The following is an 18,611-nucleotide window of genomic DNA, read 5'->3' as shown; positions in this document are numbered from 1 at the left end:
CAAAGTCAGTTTCTCTTGCAAGTTCACATTTGATAGACAAAACAGCAAGATGGCTTAACCGTTCTTGTCCCATAGTAGAACGCCTGCAGTTCTTGATGGGTGCCAGCTTGCTGAAACTTCTTTTAGTTTCTGCTACAGTCACTGGCAGTGTGCAAAAGATCTGTATGGCTTTGCACGCTTCATTGAAAATGAGTTGCAGTTGTTTTTTGTAAATCTTATTTAATAAGATAAGTGTGGGTAGTTCATACTCTTTTCCAAAAATAGATTTGAAGATTTTGTTCAGATGCAAGATTTCACAGAAAATTCTCAGAAAGATCTGTAGGATACCTGTGAAGTAGACATTTAGAAGCTTCGCCCAGTTCTTCAGGCTCTAGTGTTACATATCTTAGGACTGAACAGAATGAAAAAAAATGTTATTGGTTGCTTTGAATCTGCACTCTAATCCATAGATAATGTTGTTCAAAGTTGCATCAAAAACATTCCTTCTGAATAAGGATTCTGGATCGTTTTCAGAGATGGTAGAACATGATTCCTCAGCTGTGTCATCATGAAATCTTTTCTGCTTTTTGCCTCTCTTCTTTGGTAATTGTGGCAAAATTCCCATGCCTTATGCTACAAGACGCGCTTCCAGTTGAATTTTGGGCCACTGATCTCTAAGTTGTGTTATTTCTTCAATAATATCAACAATGAGAGCTGCCTCTGATTGAAGAGAGATCCCCCTGGCTTGTAAAATCTTGTTTCTGTCATCAGTACTTGAAAGAACCCTGTACCAGAAGCTAGCCAACAAAAGGCATGAAGATGAGCTGAAGTACCTTTTCAGTGTTTCCATTTGTGATTGAGCTTTGTGTGTCAAACTGAATTTAAGAGCACATTCCAGTGCTTCCAGAATACCTGGAAGATACTTTGTGAGTGGATGGATAGCATCAGCATGTGCACTCCAGTGTGTGTCTGACAGAGTGGAGTGAGCAGCAAGGGTGACGTGTAGGGGATGCATGGGGGTGCATGTCCACCCCCTGAGAACACCGGTGCACTCCTTGTCAGGCTGCACTCCTTGTTTAGCTGGCGGGCAGAGGGGCAGGCGGGAGCACCAGTGGACGCCCTGCGAGTGCCAGCCAGGGAGCAGGGCTGCCAGAAAAAGCAGCTGTGCTGCTTCTGGAAATGGCACAGCTGCTTTTATGGAGAGAGATTGACTGTAGGATTGGCCACTGGGGTACCCCCCCCAGTTGTTGACTGGTGTCGGGGGGGGCATGTGCCCCCCTGACTCAAGAGGGACCAGAAACCCATGGTGAGCAGTGTATCTTATCTGTTATAATCTTCCATCTCACAGGGCTAGCACTGAAAAACAAAGTTGCTGCACACAACCAAAAATTGTTTTAGTACATGCTGCTGCAGCATTAACTCCTATAAGATTTAGTGAATGGGAAGCTCAAGGAAAATACACAGCAAGTTCTTTTTTTTGACATAATGCAGGCCTGAACACCTTTTATTTTCCCTGACATTTTAGAGCCGTTATCAAAACCTTGACTTCTATAGTCATCAAGAGGAATGTTATGACGCTTCAAGCTGGCAATCAGCATTTCAGCTAGCTGTTCTCCATTTTTTAAATCAAAGTTGATAAACGCAAAAAACTTTCTTTAATGTTAGGTGTACCAGTACCTTTGTTGTGAACTACAAATCAGAATATCAACATGTGGTGTTCTTGGTGAGAGACATCAGGAGTAGCATCACATATGATAGAATAATAAATTGCCTTTTCTCTCTCTGCAAGGATGGCCTTCTGCACACTCTTACCACATAATTCAATAAACTCATTCTGACTCTCCCATAAGAGATAATGAGCCTGTCTTTGCATTGTTTTACTCTTTGTTTGCATCTGTTTGACTTTAGCTAAATGGTCATGAGTGATGCTGTCATAATGAGCTATTAAATCAACAGTTCCAAGAAAGTTGCCATTGTGTGGGTCACCTATCAGATTATCTCCTTGGCATGCTAAACCTCTTGAAGCAAGATATAAGGTAACCTCCAACAATCTTTCCGATATTTCTTTCCATCTTGTTGCTTCTGTTTAATATTTGTTTTTGAACCTCACTGTCCACTCACTCCATGTCCACCTGACAGTGACTGCTGTAATTCCTGCCACTGGCAGTAGCAAGTTCTATGCTCTTTTCATGTTCAGGAAGTTTATTATATAGCTCTTGCCATTCTTTCACATTTGGTGAATACCCTTTTTTTTTGCCAGCATATTGTGTGGTTTTTGTCTCCCTTCAGAAAATAACTGACATGGAAAACAATATATAGCACTTGATTGGTAGGACTCCAAACAAGCCAGTCTCTTGGTAGCTGTTCTCCATTGGAAGTCTTACATTTGAGAAGAAATGTATGCCCACCAACATCTTTTGGAATTGACTTTGCTAGCATTCACATTTCTTCAAAAGTCAGGACAACAGATAGAACATTTTTTTGATGGACATAGTCTGTTATCAGTTTAGGACACAAGCCTGGGTCTTTGAAAAAGCATGAATCAGATAGTGTAGTACTACTCTCTCCTGTTTGTGTAAGCCTTTTTCTTAATGGTGATATTATCTGACTAACTTTTGAAATCATTAGATTGGAGTCACATGATGCATCTGGCAGTTTTTCTTCATCATCAGTTGCCACAGACACAGGCTCTACATTAAAATCATTTCCATCTTGCTTTCGTTCATCTACTTCCCTAGTTAGTGTATTGCCTGAGCCAGACTGCACAAAGGTCTTGTCTGTTTTGAAAAACTGAAGGATTGATTGGAGTCGCTTAGCTTTTAGATCCCTTTGTTTTACCTCCCTACATTTCTGGCTGCCTAATTTGTATTTATAGCCAGGCATGGTGTGTGTGTGTGTGTGCAAGAGAGAGAGAGAGCGAGAAAGAAATGTCCTTTCCTTCCAGGGACTAACCCTATCCCCATGTCAGTTCTTCTCTGTGCAATGTTTAGACCACCAGGCCTAACTCATTACTCGCTTTTGGGCCTGTAAATCCTACTAACAACACTGTGGCTTCCCCTGTCTCTGGGATCAATGTCCCTGGTTATATGGTGCTTTGTCCCGCCCCTCTGCATCTATATGCACAAGGGACTCTGGGACTTGTAGTTCTTGAGACAGCATGTCCTACAGGGAAGCAGGAATCCTTTTGTCTCTCAAATGACAAGTCCTAGAATTAATTGCATAAGCACACTCTCTGTTCTGCTTCTGATTGGCTCCAGCAAAACTCACAGTGGAGACCCCATATAGGTAGCACATAACTTTCCGTACATATCCTCAAGCATGACCTACAATTAAGCCTCATTGGTTTTTTTCCCCTTATGGTAATAGGGTTGCAGCCTGGGCCAGCCTACCCCGGATCTCCAGGCCCTGGTAAAGTGCACCCCGTGCTTAGGCCCTACTAGGACCTGGCTGCTGTTGCTACTTCTTCCCACCATCACAAACCCATATCCATCCACAAACCAGATCCAGCTCATGGGCCATAGGTTCCTGACCTCTGCCCTGTACTGACTGCCTCTTTCCTCCTTTCACCTCCTTGCCCACAGGAGGGTTTGGTCTCTACCTTATCTCCCACACTGCTCAAAACCTCGGATGCTCGTGGAGGCCTGGCTCTCACTGCTTCCACAGCTCCCCTGAGTGTAGTGACCTTAGCTACAGCATTATCCCATCATGACACTCTCGTCTACCAAGAAAAGAGGAGAGGGTTAGGTTGGGTTATCACTGTCCAGGCCTGCCAGTTCTGTCCTTCTTCTTATACCACTTCCTTCACCTTCATCAGAGTCTCTTCTGGGTAATTTCAGTATCTCTCTCATTTACTTGATAGTGGTAATGAGACTCTCACACTTCAAATTGTAAGAGTGTTGCTTTCTAGCTAAGGTAAATGTACAAGAGGGGGCCTGGGCCTCCATCCCTAGAGCATGACCCAAACATTTCCTGTGTAGGCTGAGAGAGGGACAACAGTCTGCCATATTTGTGAGTGAGACAACTGGACCAACTCTTGAGGCTGATGGGGAAGAGATGGGAGGCTGATGAATGAGATGACCATCAGTGTGGTAGTTGAAGGCATGAACAAGTGACAAGAGACTGAAAAAGGGAGAGGAAGAGTCACGGGTCAAGCCAAGAAGAGCTGGGAAATACTTCCAGGGGAAAATGCCATTTTTAAGAGAGGCGTCCAAAATGCTTGAGGAAAAGGAGAAATCTTGTATTAGACCAACTAGATAGTTGCAAAAAATATATATTAATTTATTTATTGATTGTTAATAGAGGAATCCTATCTGGGAAACAGGTGTTCCCTTTCCGTTTGGGGGAAGCAGGAACAGGAACCTTACATTCAGGTAATTGTTCTTTCTTAAAAGGTCAGGGTGCTGGGTTTGCATTGATGTGGGACATGTCTCGTCTGAAGCATATGTCCTCTTCTCTCTGAGACTAGGGGGCAGAACAGGGTCCTAATTAGGTAACTTAGCACACACTTTCACACCACATCTCTGACGGAGGTGAGAGAATCAGACTCTCACATTGGCTGCATCCTCTGGTGTCAATTATTGGTATTTGCAGACTCTGCTAGCAATATGAGGCTTTGGAGAAGGAGAACACGAGTTAAACATGGCTGCTTCCATTTTGATGATGATGATTTCCTCTTTGCTGGGGGAATTCCTTTCCCTAGGTAAGCAGAGTTATACTATCCAATTATTTTTCTGCCTTAGTCTTTTGGGATGTTGCTCAGTAAAGGAGGTAGATGGGAACCTGCTGTAATGGAGTTGGGGTGGCAGAGATGGGGAAACTGAGAAAGACAAAAATTGTAGCTGGTTCTTCAACAAAGCCACAGAAAAAAACTTCTCTGACCTTTGGACAGGTGCAGAATTCACACAACACATGTGTACGTATCATACGAGTCAAATACTCCCAGGGCTCTGAGGAGCTTAAAACTGAGTTTGAAATGACCTTTTTGGCTTGTTTTTGTCTCTGTTCATTAAGATGGTGTTTTCTAGCTATTCACACATTGTTTGTCTAAATTATTTCTGATGTGCCAATGGAGAGCTTTAAAATGTTTTCTATGCAATTCACACTATACCAAATTCAGATTAGGAATAAAATACTTGCTAAAAAAGAACCTGTGCTGAAATGGATGGCAGCAAGGATGGAAAAAAATGCCAATCTGAGGAATAGCAAACTTACTTTTATTTTGCCTTGTAGCCATAAGAACATTTTTTGTTAATGGCTATCAAAGTGTGTTTTAGTATTCAAATATAACTAATGGTTGTAGAATTAACTGCAATATTAACATGGAATATAGACCAGATCTGGTTTCTTTTAAATGTAAAAAAAATATCCTTTTCTTTTACCAAAAGGAAACAAATTCATTGACTTTAAATATCTTATTCAGTAACATTTTCCTTTGGGGCTCTCCAGAAAGATGAAATTAGTTTTTGGCTTACATAATAATAGATTGAATACTACAATGGATAAGTAAATCTTATCTAAGTAGCCTTCAGCACTTGGGTAAGCTGGTTAATAGCTTGGGGGAGTATTGTATAATAAAATATATTGTATTGATCTCCAGAAATGTAGTAAAGAATGTTTCCAAGTCATTTGACAGTTCCCCTGAGATGAAATATATATTATGGTAGATATACTGTTTATTTTATTATGTCTACTGTATATATAGATATTATATAGAAAACACAGCTAGCATCAGATACAGGAGGTATTCACAATATACTTCATGATATGAGTAACTCTATGGATAAAATTAAAAATCACTCTGTATACTGTAATGGGATTATGTAACAATGCTAAACTTCCAAAGAACTATTTTTGGGCTACTTGGAGATTAGGTAGAAGTCAGTTTAACTGACTTGTGTTTGTTTATGCTGTGGCTGCTCTGTCGATGAAGAGACATCTGTTCTCGAAGGTGGTCAATCTTTTACTAGAGTTTAAATGAATAAACATAAAAATATTAAGAACAAATAAAATGAATGTAGAGTGAAAGAAGGCCATCCCTTTTACAGTAACAGGGTTCAAAGTTGGTTCAAAGTCTGCTTTTAACTCCTCCTTTTTGTTGAAGGTGTTGGAGCTCTCAGATGCCCTGGACTTGCTCCGATAGTCTCTGTGGCTGAAGGGGAACCTGTCTCCTTTGAATGTCCGTTTCCTGGACCCCCCACTCTCAACAACACTTTCCACGAGATAATCTGGCTGCATACCCTGAGCCACACAAACCTGTCCAAAAGGATCCTGAGCATTAGGATGACTCGTCCCAACGACAGTGCCACTGTAACAGTAACTGAAGGTCATTTGAGGGGACAGCTGGATTTTGAAAAGCACATGAGTTTTCTCTCAATCCCTGAGGTACGGGTGAATGACAGCGGTCTGTATTACTGTGAAGTAACGATAGTGCCTCCTCGAATTTATTCAAAAACAAATGCAACTAATCTAATTGTCAAGAGAGGTGAGTTTCTCTTGTGGTCTTTCCAATTCCTTTTTCTCCATTGGGACTCTGCTGTGTGCCCATGAAAAAAATCTTAGCACTCTTGCTTGTTATAAAACAGACAAGCCCTAGGATGCAAGCATCTTTATGACTGGGAAGTTTCTTTACCATATTATCTTGCAGTGGTTGCAGCACCGTGCCTAGACTCCTGGCAGCCCCAGGCGAGCTTTTAGTATCGGGTCACCCTTCACCAGAGATAATGATAATAATAATTAAAAAATTACCATTTTCGGGCCCCCTTTCTGTCTGGGTCTCGGGCAGCTGCCCAGTTCACCCTGCCCATGTCCGGCTCTGAGTGGCTGGAATTTCATATGAAGTATTCTATTTAAATTATTTTGAGTCGCTTGTCTATCACATCCCTTCACTTGAACTTTAAACTGAGCATTACCTCAGATTTAAGGTTTTTCACTTACATTTCACTGTCTGTTCTGCTGTGAAGTTGCAAGTCACTGGAACTGACCTGATGGACAGACTGTCTGAAAGTCCTGACTATATAGATTTCATTTCACAAGTTTGTATTTCTGTGTTTATACATTCACTCTCTCTCTCTTTCTAAAGAAGGACCATACCTGTTTTACAAATTAACTAGTAAATTATGACCAAGTTTGGAAACTTAAGAAGATATTTCCAGCATTGATAGTTTTAATGGAAGATTGTCCTCTTCCATAAAGCAAAAATATGCTATAAATTTTAGGAATTATACTTACTGTTTTTATTTCTCTTAATTTATAAAGATTAATTTTACAGTTTGATTTGTTCACAGTCACAGTGTTGCCTAAATTAGTATGTAGAACCATAAGCTATTCATAAAGATATCCTACTAATTTACCAGAACTATACCTGTGTGTTTTTGAAACATAAAAAAATCCTATTTAAAAAAAAAAAGTCTCTGTTATTTGTTATAATACCATGGATTATTTTAAAAGAGAGTTTTAAAATAATAATCAAATTAAAAAATCAACATTTACTTTGCAATAATAGATTTTAAGTTATGTTTTACAAGTGAACGACCATATTAATCTAAGCATCAGTATATATTAAAAAAAATCTAAAAAAGCCTACTGATTTTTTCTGCCTAATACAAGTTTTCCTCACTTTATGCAGTACATGCGTTCCTGGAGAACTGTGCATAAATCAAATTTGCATAAAGGGAACCTAGTTTATAAAGCAATAAATAGGGAGATGTTCCCACGGCGGTGAGGGAGGAAGGGAGTGAGGCTGGAGCTAGGGAAGGAGTGAGAGGAGGGGAGGGGGACAGCTCTTGTTGCTATGTGCACCCTGGGAAGGCTGTGGGCTGGGGGGCTGTAACAGGCTCTTCCCGGGGGGGTGCATTCCCTCGGATCTGCACACAGGGCGAGAGCGGGCTGCTGCTGCAGGCTGGGGCCGGCGGTGGCACTGAGCTCTTCCCAGTGCTCGGGGCAGACAGCAGCCTGCTCTTGTGCCACGTACAGGTCCGGAGGCATACCCCCCCTGGGTAGAGCCCGGTGCAGCCCCCAGCCCGCAGCCCTCCCAGGGTGTCTGTAGCAGTAAGAGCTGCCCACCCCCCACCCCCGTCCTACCCCCATTGTCAGTTCCCTCCACAGCTGGCATTGGCTGTTCCCGGGGCTGGGGTGAGTGGGAACAAGCAGAGCCCCAGGGGCCAGGGGGCATGGCACAACTTGTCCTCGCTCACCCCAGCCCCTGCTGCAGTGGCCCTGAGAACAGTCGATGCCAGCTGCCTGCAGTTGCTCCGCTGCGCTGTGCCCTGTACCCCCTGGGGCTCCGCTCGTCCCCACTCACCTGAGCCCCTGGTGCAGCAGCCCCGGGGCAGCCGATGCCAGCTTGCTGCACCACAGCATGGCACAGCCCAGGGGCTGGGGTGAGTGGGGACAAATGGAGCCCTGCAGGGCTCGGGGCACGGTGCTTCCATATGCTATTTACTTTAAATTTTTGTAAACAGCCATTTTACTTAATGTCTTTTTTCTTTCCTCCTTGTTGTCTGTGTATACATGTACGTATGTGCACTTTGTTTTGGAAATGTCTTAAATATAGTAGAAGAGCAACTGCTCCATTTTAAAATACAGAAACATAGTTTCATGTTGTAAGGAGTGTTGACATTATTGACTTCTTGCCTCAGACAATGGCAAAAATTGCGTGTTTTACTGAGAGTTATTGCAGAATCCCAGAGGTTGTTTCTCATTTCATCTACGCCAGTGGAAATTAGGAATAAGTCCAGTAAAAGCAATGCAAGTTATTGGCACTGATGTAGAACTGGGGAAAATGAAAGGAGAGCCCAGCTCTTTGGGGTCAGTGTTTCTCTCTTCCATAATTATATTTGCTATAGTTGCCAAAGGCCCCAGTAACTGTATTGCTCCATTTGACTAAAGTGCCTTTAGACATTATAATTAAAAAGGCCATTCTGCTATATTTCAAGCTAAAATGATTGGTGTAATAGGAAATGGATATACGGCATGCAGAGGCAATGTACATGTCCTTTTTATGCCAAAGGGCCCAGTCCTGAGCACTTTAATTCCTACTGAAGTCACTGTGAGTTGAGGGTGCTAAGCATTTCCTAAGAGCCACTCAGCCTCTAGAGGACTAGACCCTGTAGTTATGGATACCTTTGCTGGCACTGTTTCATGAGAGGCTGCTAGTCTCCAACATTAGTCTTCCAGCTAGCTGCTGGGTTTTCTTTGAGAATTAAATCATCTCTTATATGTCCGTTGCTTTTTTTTTTATAAATTAGAAATATAAGTGAATATAAGAAACAATGGCAAAGAAAGAAGTCAAGAGTGGGAAACGGGCTATCCCAGCATATCAGTCAACTGGCAGAGAGTGTATCTCAAACATGGTTCTCTTGGGGATGATTCAGCCCCCCCACAGGTAGTACGAAGTGTTCATTCCTGGGGACTTTGTATTTTATCTAAGAAAAGTATTTAAAGGCCCTTTGACTTCACTGGGTTTTGCATCAGGCTTTCTGTACTGCTCCTGATTCCTTTAAATTTAATGGCAAACTCCACATCTGCTTCAACTAGAGCTGGACTGGGCTCAGTGAGATGAGGGCAATCCCAGATGTTTTGGATGTTAGTGAGAGAGATTGCCCAGGCTGATGCACAGAGAATGGAGAATTTGCTGCCAGATGCCCATGCTGCCACACTAACTATAAAGGGTGACATAGAGTGGCTCTTTGGTTAATGAAGATGGTGGGAAATATCTTTGATTCCCTAAGGGCTGCCCCTCACTACTGCTCTCTTCTTTGTAGGCTGGCCAACCCAAATCACCTCTGAATCTTCCTCAAGTCATTCTGCACCCGAAGGCGGCACTGTTACACTAAAGTGTGATTTCACTCCAAACATGACTGGCAATTTCACACAGCTCTTTTGGATTCATGAATTATCAGGCCAGGCCCAGTTCAGACTAATAGCTTGGCACGGACTACCTCAGAGGGATGGCACTTACTGTGGGACTGGCAGTCGCTTCCACAGCCAGTTAGATCTAGACAAACACCGGAGTTATCTCACTATAACTGACCTGGAGGTGAACGATAGTGGAAGGTATCACTGCGAGGGACTGGGACACCCTGGAAGAGGGAGTAGTACCAGCCTCATTGTCAAAGGTGAGAGCATCTTGCAGATCTCAAAATATCTCACATGTGCCCCTGAAGCCTCTCTTTCTTACTTTGTCATATTATCTGTGTAACTATTTTAATCTTCATACTGGGTTAGGGACCGACAGCCTGAAGATTTCATACGATAGATGTTAAAACACGCTCCTGCCACTAGCTTGAGCAGTTTCACACTCTTTACAATTCACCGAGCCCAGGAGCTGCACTTGCTTTACACCTCCCTGGAGCATGAGAGGTGCATCCTTTGCAGCATGCTTGCACATTAGCTTTGTTGATGGCTTTTTGGCTGCACAGAGAAACCCTTTGAAGTGCAGTGATGTTTGGGTTTGCAACCCAGCAATCATTATCAAGAAAAGACTTTGTGGATAAATCAACAGAAAAAAGTAACACATCTACAAAACCACAGCACACCACCTGTCAGTAAGACACGCAGCCTTACATACTGCTTGTTATTAATGAAGTTTATATGAAGCTGCTTAAGGCTCTGACATGACTTTTCAGTGTATTTACATGGTTGCATAGTGGTGATGTAAATCTGTCTTATATTTAGCAATTAGGATAAAAAAAATCTTTCAGGTAGCAAAAAAGCAGCATGTGACTATGCAAAAAAGGCCAGGAAGACTGAGCTATGGAAAGTGTGATGGCAATGAAAAAGATGCTGGGTTTACTTAGGGCAGTAGTTGGGTGAATTTATGATGAGGCAGTTCTGATTCAAAGCTGATTGTACTGGTAAATATATAACCAGAGAATGAATGTTATTTTTTTTTTTTTTAAGTTGAGGACTTGCTGGATTTGGTCTTAGTCTAATGCAAACAAACAAACAAACAAAAAAGATGGCACTTTCACCTTAAATGAAAATTTTAAAATTGGGTTTGTGCATATTGTTTTTAGCTCCTTTGGGCATGTCTACATACAATGCTATGCCACCACTGTCTCCATAGTGGTGCACTCCCCCATTTCAGTGTGCCGCAATGGGGAAGTAGTGGCTAAAAATAACCATGTGCCACGTGTACTGTGCAGTACAGGTGGTTATTGTGCCATGCTTTAGTACTTCCAAAAGGCTGCAGGGTGACATGTAGATGTGCCCTTCATCCTGTATAAAGAAAGACTCTTGGAAGTCTGCTTATCTTTTACTTTAATGCTATTCAGGGTGTTAACTGCAGTATTTCCCAGTGTTTCTGGGAGTCCTGCACATCTCATCAGTATCCTGGAGTTTTCTATTCTGTTCATCACCTTAATAAATATTTGAGCATGTTTCTCATGCCTTAATGAAAGAGGAAATAGCACCCATTATTTTGAAAAAGCAAATGGAAGAAATTCTAGGGTTTTGTTTTTCACATAAGAAACAAGATCTGCCATTTACTGAGTCAGACCATAGACCAACTGTCCTGTTTCCCGCGGTAGCAGAGAGTGGATGCTGAGGGGGAGGGCGAACAGGGCATGTTCAGAATTTTCTGCCCTGCCCCTCACCTTTTGCAGCTTTCAGAGTAAACGTTTAGCAAGTTCTGATTCAGAGGCTGCACGTGGACATTTCCTTCAAGAATTGGTCCAGTCAGTCCCTTTCTGAACTGGATTAAGCTACCAGCCTGCACAACATCTTGTAGCAATGACTCCCACAAGTTAATTACACACTGCGTGAAATAGAACTTCTTTTTGCTAATTTTAAACCTGCGACTTTACAGTTTCATGTTATATGCCCTAGTTCTAGTGTGAGAGATTGTAATAATAAATCCCTGTTTACTTTCTCTGCACTGTTTGATATTTCATAAACCTGTCATGTCCCTCCTCACACATGTCTTTTCCAAGCTGAAAAGTCCTAGCCTATTTAGTCTTTCTTCACACGGAAACCCCTTCAAACCCATGATAATCCTCATTGCCCTTCTTTGTACCTTTTCTAGATTTTCTGTATCGGGGCGGGCTTTTATTTTGAGCGGAGGGCCGCTTACTGAGTTTTGGGAAGCCATCGAGGGCTGCATGACAAGCAGCCAGGGGCGGATAAATATTAATTTTCTAAACTTTTTAGGAGCCCCGTGTGCTGGATAGAATGGCCTGGTGGGCCGCATCTGACCTGCAGGTTGCATTTTGCCCACCCCTGTTCTATATCCTTTTTGAGGCGTGGAGACCAAAACTGCACATGGTATTCAAAATATTTTTCTTTTTAGCTGTTTACCAATAGCATTTCTTCTCTTTTATAGCCCCTATGAATACTGTGCTGATCTCTGGTCCAGTTGCTGGGATACTCCTGTTCCTCCTGGCTTTGTGTTTGTGTTTTAAATGTAAGTAACTGTTGGTGAAGTACAGAAGAGTCCTGCATCCCTTGTTAAGTATCATCTTACACCAGTAGTGATGCATAGGGGGTGCATGGAGGTGCACATGCAACCCCTGAGTGCACCAGTGCACCCCCTGTCAGGCCATGCTCCCCATTCCGGCAATGGGCGAGGGGCAGGTGGGAACACCAGTGCCCCCGCTGTGAGCGCTGGCCGGGGAGGGCGAGTGCTGGATGTAGGCCGCAGCCACTTCTGGAAGCCCGACAGCCACTTCCAGGAGCGCCGTAGCTGCTCCCTTGTTGGTAAACTTTGCTGCAGGGGGACTCCCCTCTCAGTCAGTGAGATTGGCCGTGCGGGGGGGGGATGACCCCCCAGTTGCTGACTGGTCGCTGGGGGGGGGCATGTGCCCCACCTCGACTAAGGTGGTACCAGTTGCCTATATCTTATACCTTACAACAATGGTTTAAGTGTTCTTTGTCTCAGGGAGGTACACTGGGAAGTGGCTGGTTCAGGGCATCTTTTCCAGATTCAGACATTGCTTAGTGCTTGTTCTGTCCCTTACAGACCGGTCTATAACAGATTTTAAGGGCTGAAAGCCAAGAATAGGAATGTAAGAAATGTCTTAATTATGAACATAGGAACAGGGTCATTGACTATATTTTCCCACTGTTGCAGGTAACCACATCACATAATCCCTCTCATAAAATGGAGACTGTCTGTTTATGAGTAAAACAACCATTTTTGAATACTTAGCACCGTAGGTCAGCAAATCATTGCATTTTATGTCAACAATGCAAGGTCTCACCCAGTGGTTCTTAACTTTTTTAGGCTTGAATCACCATTTGGAAAATGCCAGTTCTTAGTTCTCACTTATTTTTTCACTACAGAAAAATTCTAGAATAATTCTTCTGTTGCAGAGATCTCAGAAAGACCATAACATGTCAGAATATTCTTATTACTAAAGATTCTATTTGAAGTCTCTGATTTTATCTTGGGAATCATGTTTGCACACCTCTTGGTGCTAATGCTGTGTGGCATCCTTGAAAGGGTCTCAAAGCACCCCAAGGTGCCCCAGCATCCTGGCTGAGAACCACTGGTGTAACATCTCCACTTCCAGAAGTAAAAGCAGACACTTCTTTTGAAGCATGGCAGAATTTCCAAAGATACTCAAGCACATGACATGCCTGGATCAAGGGCAGTGCCATTGCCATTTAGCTGTCAACTAAGTCAGGGGAAGATTCCCTTTGATTGCAAAGGGTTTTAGACCAGACCCTTATGATGCATGATATATTCCTGGGGGGTGGGGGAAAGAAAGAAAAAACCATAAGCAATCACTCTATGAGCAGAGACATTAAACAGGAATTAATCTTTCCCCGCACATCTGCATTAGAAGTTTGTCTATTATTAGTGTTTCCAAGTTGTTCCATAAGAAATGTATGTCCTTCTGTATTGCATGTTAGTTAGGAACCGAATCCATGCCAAAAATCAAGAAGTTTCCCTGGAAATGTCACAGCTGAATTCTAACACCCCTGCACCTGCTGGGAGAGAACCCCTCACACAGCCTGTCAGTGGTGAAATAATCTATTCACATCTACGGTGGAGCAAGAATGATGTAAGTTCTGATTCTGTGTTGGAAGGAGAAATGGGCAAATAATGCATTTATTTTTTCTGCTTGGGGGCTAAATGAAAAAATTGGTTAGTAAGAAAAATGGCTCAGGTCAAACCAAAACACATTTTTTTTCAGGGTTTTTGGCACAATAGTGACTGCAAATTTTTCATTTAACACAAAATTACACATTTCTGTTTCAGTTTTTTTTCTCTTCAGGTCATTGTTTAATGAAAAGTACTGTTTTGAAATGAGAAAAAACCCTAAACAGGTCATTTAGAACATGTCACAGTAAAATGTTTTGACATTTTCAAAAGGAAACGTTTCTGACTGATTTGCCCTAAGTCTTAGCTTGGCATTTGCCCCTGTGTGGATGCCTTGTGCACCAGTCCTGTGTAGAAATTGAGTACGTGGGTCCACTGACTGAGTGGTCATGCCCAGCCCTATATACATGAGAAAATCTCTTAAGTGACTCTGTATAAGCTAATGTAGAAGGTAGGGTTTGTGGTAGGTCAGAGAGAGGCTTCAGATGAATCTAGGATATTTCATGTCTCTAGGCTGTATCTTCTCTTTCTGCTCATTAACTGAAAGAGCAGCTATTGCGGAGAGGCTGCACAGCAGCCCTACACTCTGGCCGTGTTGTTACTGAATCTCTTGAAGGCTGCTCCTTCTCTGCCCATCTTGGCCTCTTCTTCCCTAATGCTGAGGTTCATTGCTAAGTGAATGACAAAATCACTGGTGCTACTCTGGTCTAACCATACATTCTGCTTGTCCTCAGGCGGTGTCCTCTCTGGGACGGAGTCCCCACTCTGAGGATCCCGGGGCCAAGAAGAAGTCCAGAAAAGGGACTGATGGTAGCTCAGGAACAGATGTTCAGTATGCTGTAGTTGGGTGCCGCAAACAAATTCCCCTTAATCATGTGTAATACAAATGGTTTTGGTATTTAATAAAACTATGGTTAAAAGTTGTCTGAGCAGCAGTTGTCTGAGTGGGCATAAGTGAGATGTGATTATAGCATTCGCACACTTCCAATATTGCTGTGCAAGGTGGAGTTGACCGACTATTGTTATGAGGAATACAAGTTTCCCTCGATTTATGCGGTACATGTGTTCCTGGAGAATGGCACATAAATCAAATTCGCATAAAGCGAACCCACTTTACAATGTAACAAATAAGGATAGGTCCCCATGGTGGGGAGGGAGGGAGGGAGGCTGGGACTAGAGAAGGGGCGGGAGGAGGGGTGCCGCTCCCAGGGCTGCACAAGATGGCAAAGCAGAGGGAACAGAGTGGCATTTACCCCAGCCCTGGCTGCAGTGGCCCTGGGAGTGGCTGGTGCTAGCTGCCTGCAGCCGTTGGGCTGCACCGTGCTCCGCCTGTACCCCCGCGCCTGGGCTCCACTTGTCCTCACTCACCTGTGCTCCTGGGCTGTGCTGTGCCCTGTGCAGGCAGCTGGTGTCAGCTGCTCCCAGGGCCGCTCCAGCACGGGCTGGGGTCAGTGTGGACAAACGGAGCCCCAGGCAGCATGGGGTGCAGCACTCACCCCAGCCCCGGCTGCACTGGCCCTAGGAGCAGCTGACGCAAGCTGCCTGCACCAGGGCACAGTGCAACCCAGCGGCTACAGACAGCTGGCATTGGCCGCTCCCGGGGCTCCTGCAGCAAGAGGTGGGGCGAGTGGGGACAGGCAGAGCCCCAGGGAGTTCAGGGCACAGTGCAGTCCAGTGGCTACAGGCAGCTGGTGTCGGCCTCTCCCAGGGCCACTGCAGCAGGGGCTGGGGTGAGTGCTGTGCCCCACGCCGCCTAGGGCTCCACTTGTCCGTACTCACCCCAGTCTGTGCTGGAGTGGCCCTGGGAGCAGCCAGCACCAGATCCCTGCACCAGGGCACGGCATAGCCCAGGAGCAGAGGTGAGTGTGGACAAGCGGAGCCCAGGCTCAGGGGGACAGGTGAAGCATGGTGCAGCCCATCAGCTGCAGGCAGCTGGCACGCTGGCTGCTCTCAGCGCTGCTGCCACCGGGGCTGGGGTGAGTGGGGCCACGGCCCTTTCGCCTCCCCCCAAAGACTTACCTGCTTGGGTGGGGAGGGGCGTCTATGCTAATCGCAGAAGAGCGAATTTACCTTGCATATAATGAATTATGGGTCTAAATATGCTCATTGCATAACAGCAAATTTGCCTATAAAAACCCACATAAATTGAGGGAAACCTGTATGTCTTGCAGTGAGAAAAGCCTAGTGCCTCCTTCCTCTTAGTCTCTGATTGTAGTGACCCAAACACTATCTTCATTTCTTCTGGAATTCCCCCAAAGATGCTACAGCAGCATTTATTGTCTGTGATGATCATAACACTGATTGTGCCAGCTCTTCCCACCTTGGGATAAAGCGGGTCTTCATCACAGGTACCATGCAAAGCAAGCCCCTCATCACACAGGCAGTGGAGCTCACCCCTATGCTCCCAGCAGGTCAGATTATACCCACAGGTTCAATAGCTTGTGGTATCTACCAGATACTGCTACATCTTCATCACAAGCAGTGGTAGCAATTCACCTTCCACAGTGCAAACATCTCAGAAAGAAGGAAACCACAGAGGGCCAGGCCTGTATGCTTTTTCAGTGGCCTCTTGCCTAAGAGTCAGGCTTGGGAGCCGTTGTGAGCGGGAGACGTGCTAACAGCTTCACCTCTAGTACTTCCTCTGCAGAGCAAGAGTGTGAAAGCCACATGCGACAGAGACAAAATTACTCTCACCATCTCCCCACCAAAAGAAGCCTCATTTGTTCTCACCTTGTCATGTACATCTAGCCTGCCATGGCCCCGTGTGATACAAAGACCCAACTAGTTCTCAGACATCAGAATGTTTTAACAGCACCCATTTCCCAGTCATTGCCCATTTCTTCATGGGTCAAAACCAAAGTCAGTTGAAGAGTATTTCTGCTCACTTTAATGGGCTTTGGATCTGGTCCTATCAGTTCTTTAGGACTTTTAACACTGGCTCTGAGTGTATTTTTACCAGACAGTTCTGCCTACCTACCTATAGAGACCCCCATGGGGGAGTCTCACATCAGGCTGAGGCTGACACTCTTGTTCTGTCTGTATCAGATTATCCCTCTCCTCGCCTACTGCCATTACAGCATGGAAGGATGTTTAATGGAGGCTGTCCATCCTCAACAAGAGGAAACACATCACTGCTCTGTCAGTGTATGGAGTGAGGCTGCAGCATGGAGCTGCGTAGTCCAAATACGTTTGGTAGGTGAGAAAATCCTTGTGGGGGAGCCAGACTAACCCAGGGGGTCTATGGCTCCCTGTAAGTCAGGTAACTGGTGTGGATTGGAGGCTCTGTGCAGGGCAGCAGTGTTGCCACGTCTGCTCATAATAAGCGGAATTGGGCTTGCTTTATTAAAAAGTTGTTTTAATTTTTTGAGAGTTGCAGGTTGATAAGCACCCTCACTCCCCTCTCTTTGAAATGGGTTAGGCTTGTTTTTAAAGGCAGTGCTGCTTTTTTTTCTTGCGAGACTTGGTAACGCTGCAGGTCGGACACTCATTCTGGGCAGGTTGGGTGTTCAGTGTGGTCTGGATGCTCTGCATGGATAGATGCTGGAGTCTGCAGGTCTCCCAGTAAGTGGGGGGCGTCCCCTTGGATGGGGTATTCTGGGCCATGCTTTGCCATGCTATTGTAAGGGTGAATGGGGAGGAAGGGGCAGCATATGTAGCCTAGCAAAAGCCAGGTCCAATACCAGGCTCAGGGGAGCACAATTCCCGTGCTCTTGGATCCTGTCAGCACCAGGTTGAAGAACTGGCAGAGTGTATGGTGTGGGTGACACAGGGTTGGTGCTGACTGCACACCTCTGAGGTGGGCACCACAATCCCTGCTTTTGATATGGCAGGGACTGCAGCACAAGAAAGAGTGCAGTGAATTCAGGCTGGGCCTCATGGTGCTGTGTGAGCTCGTCTACAGTTGTGTTTCCATCATAAAGTCTGGCTACTTCAAACCTACCCCTCTTCCCTCCTATTTGCAGGATCCCTTGCTGCCTATAAAGTGAGAGAAGTCACAGAAGGGGGATGAATTATAACAGATTGCATGCAGGCAGTGCACGTCCCGACAAATTTTGCTCATTCATTTCACTCCTCAGGGGAACGCCGCATGTACCAACTGACTGTCCGTGAAGCAGTGGGCAATGCTATAGCTGCCAGTCCCCTCTGGAGGGCATTGCAGCTCAACACCTGATTTCAAATAGCTTTGCTCCTGTCCCTGCCTGTCACTGCTGTATTTAGGGACTGGAGAATATCAGTATTGCAATGATCTATTTCAGTCATCTCCAGGGCTCCAGTCAAGATCTGGGCTCACCGTGGGAGGTGCTGCACAATCACTTATTCCTAGAATATCAAATCAAGATAAAATGATTTAACCCCTTGACCTTTGTTGCTCATGCCCCTATGGTGTGGATTTTTTACTATTGCTGCTCTGAGTAGTCTGCAGTCTTCATCAGGCAGTCTCATTCAGCCCTGTCTCTTCCTGGGCAAGCACCACAGGAAAGCAGCCCTCCAGACTGTTGCCTGTCACTCCTTGTTGTACACCTTCCTTTTCAGGGTCTGGTCCCTATTAAGGGCAAGTCACTAGACTGACTGATCACTGGTCTGACCTGGC

At 44.7% G+C, this 18,611-nt stretch overlaps 1 protein-coding gene across 3 annotated transcripts; it reads left to right on the top strand.

Annotated features, from left to right (window-relative positions):
* Positions 1-234: 234 nt before the first annotated feature.
* LOC109284644 (uncharacterized) lies at positions 235-14,943 on the top strand. Of its 3 annotated transcripts, XM_019493625.2 has the most exons (7): positions 235-4,349; positions 4,570-4,678; positions 6,080-6,460; positions 9,741-10,094; positions 12,299-12,379; positions 13,831-13,982; positions 14,755-14,943. In XM_019493625.2, the coding sequence occupies exons 2-7, from the start codon at positions 4,618-4,620 to the stop codon at positions 14,899-14,901; spliced, it is 1,176 nt and encodes a 391-aa protein (XP_019349170.1). In that variant the 5' UTR covers positions 235-4,349; positions 4,570-4,617; the 3' UTR covers positions 14,902-14,943. The 3 variants fall into 3 exon arrangements, 2 of the variants coding, with proteins under 2 accessions (XP_019349170.1, XP_059569480.1); XM_059713497.1 differs by having other exon boundaries at positions 235-4,678; XR_002092181.2 differs by having other exon boundaries at positions 237-4,678; positions 6,080-6,360.
* Positions 14,944-18,611: the final 3,668 nt, after the last annotated feature.

Source organism: Alligator mississippiensis, chromosome 10, assembly GCF_030867095.1.
Source record: "Alligator mississippiensis isolate rAllMis1 chromosome 10, rAllMis1, whole genome shotgun sequence".
In the NCBI taxonomy this organism is placed as follows: Eukaryota; Metazoa; Chordata; order Crocodylia; family Alligatoridae; genus Alligator; species Alligator mississippiensis.
The sequence above is the reverse complement of the archived record's forward strand: the minus strand, read 5'-3'. Positions and strand labels throughout refer to the sequence as shown.

Bases quoted from the DNA above. Each gene is read 5' to 3' on its own strand.
- LOC109284644 (XM_019493625.2), top strand. From the start codon at position 4,618: ATGGCTGCTTCCATTTTGATGATGATGATTTCCTCTTTGCTGGGGGAA. The intron at 10,095-12,298 runs GTGAGAGCATCT...TCTCTTTTATAG, and splicing joins TACCAGCCTCATTGTCAAAG to CCCCTATGAATACTGTGCTG. The intron at 13,983-14,754 runs GTAAGTTCTGAT...GCTTGTCCTCAG, and splicing joins TACGGTGGAGCAAGAATGAT to GCGGTGTCCTCTCTGGGACG.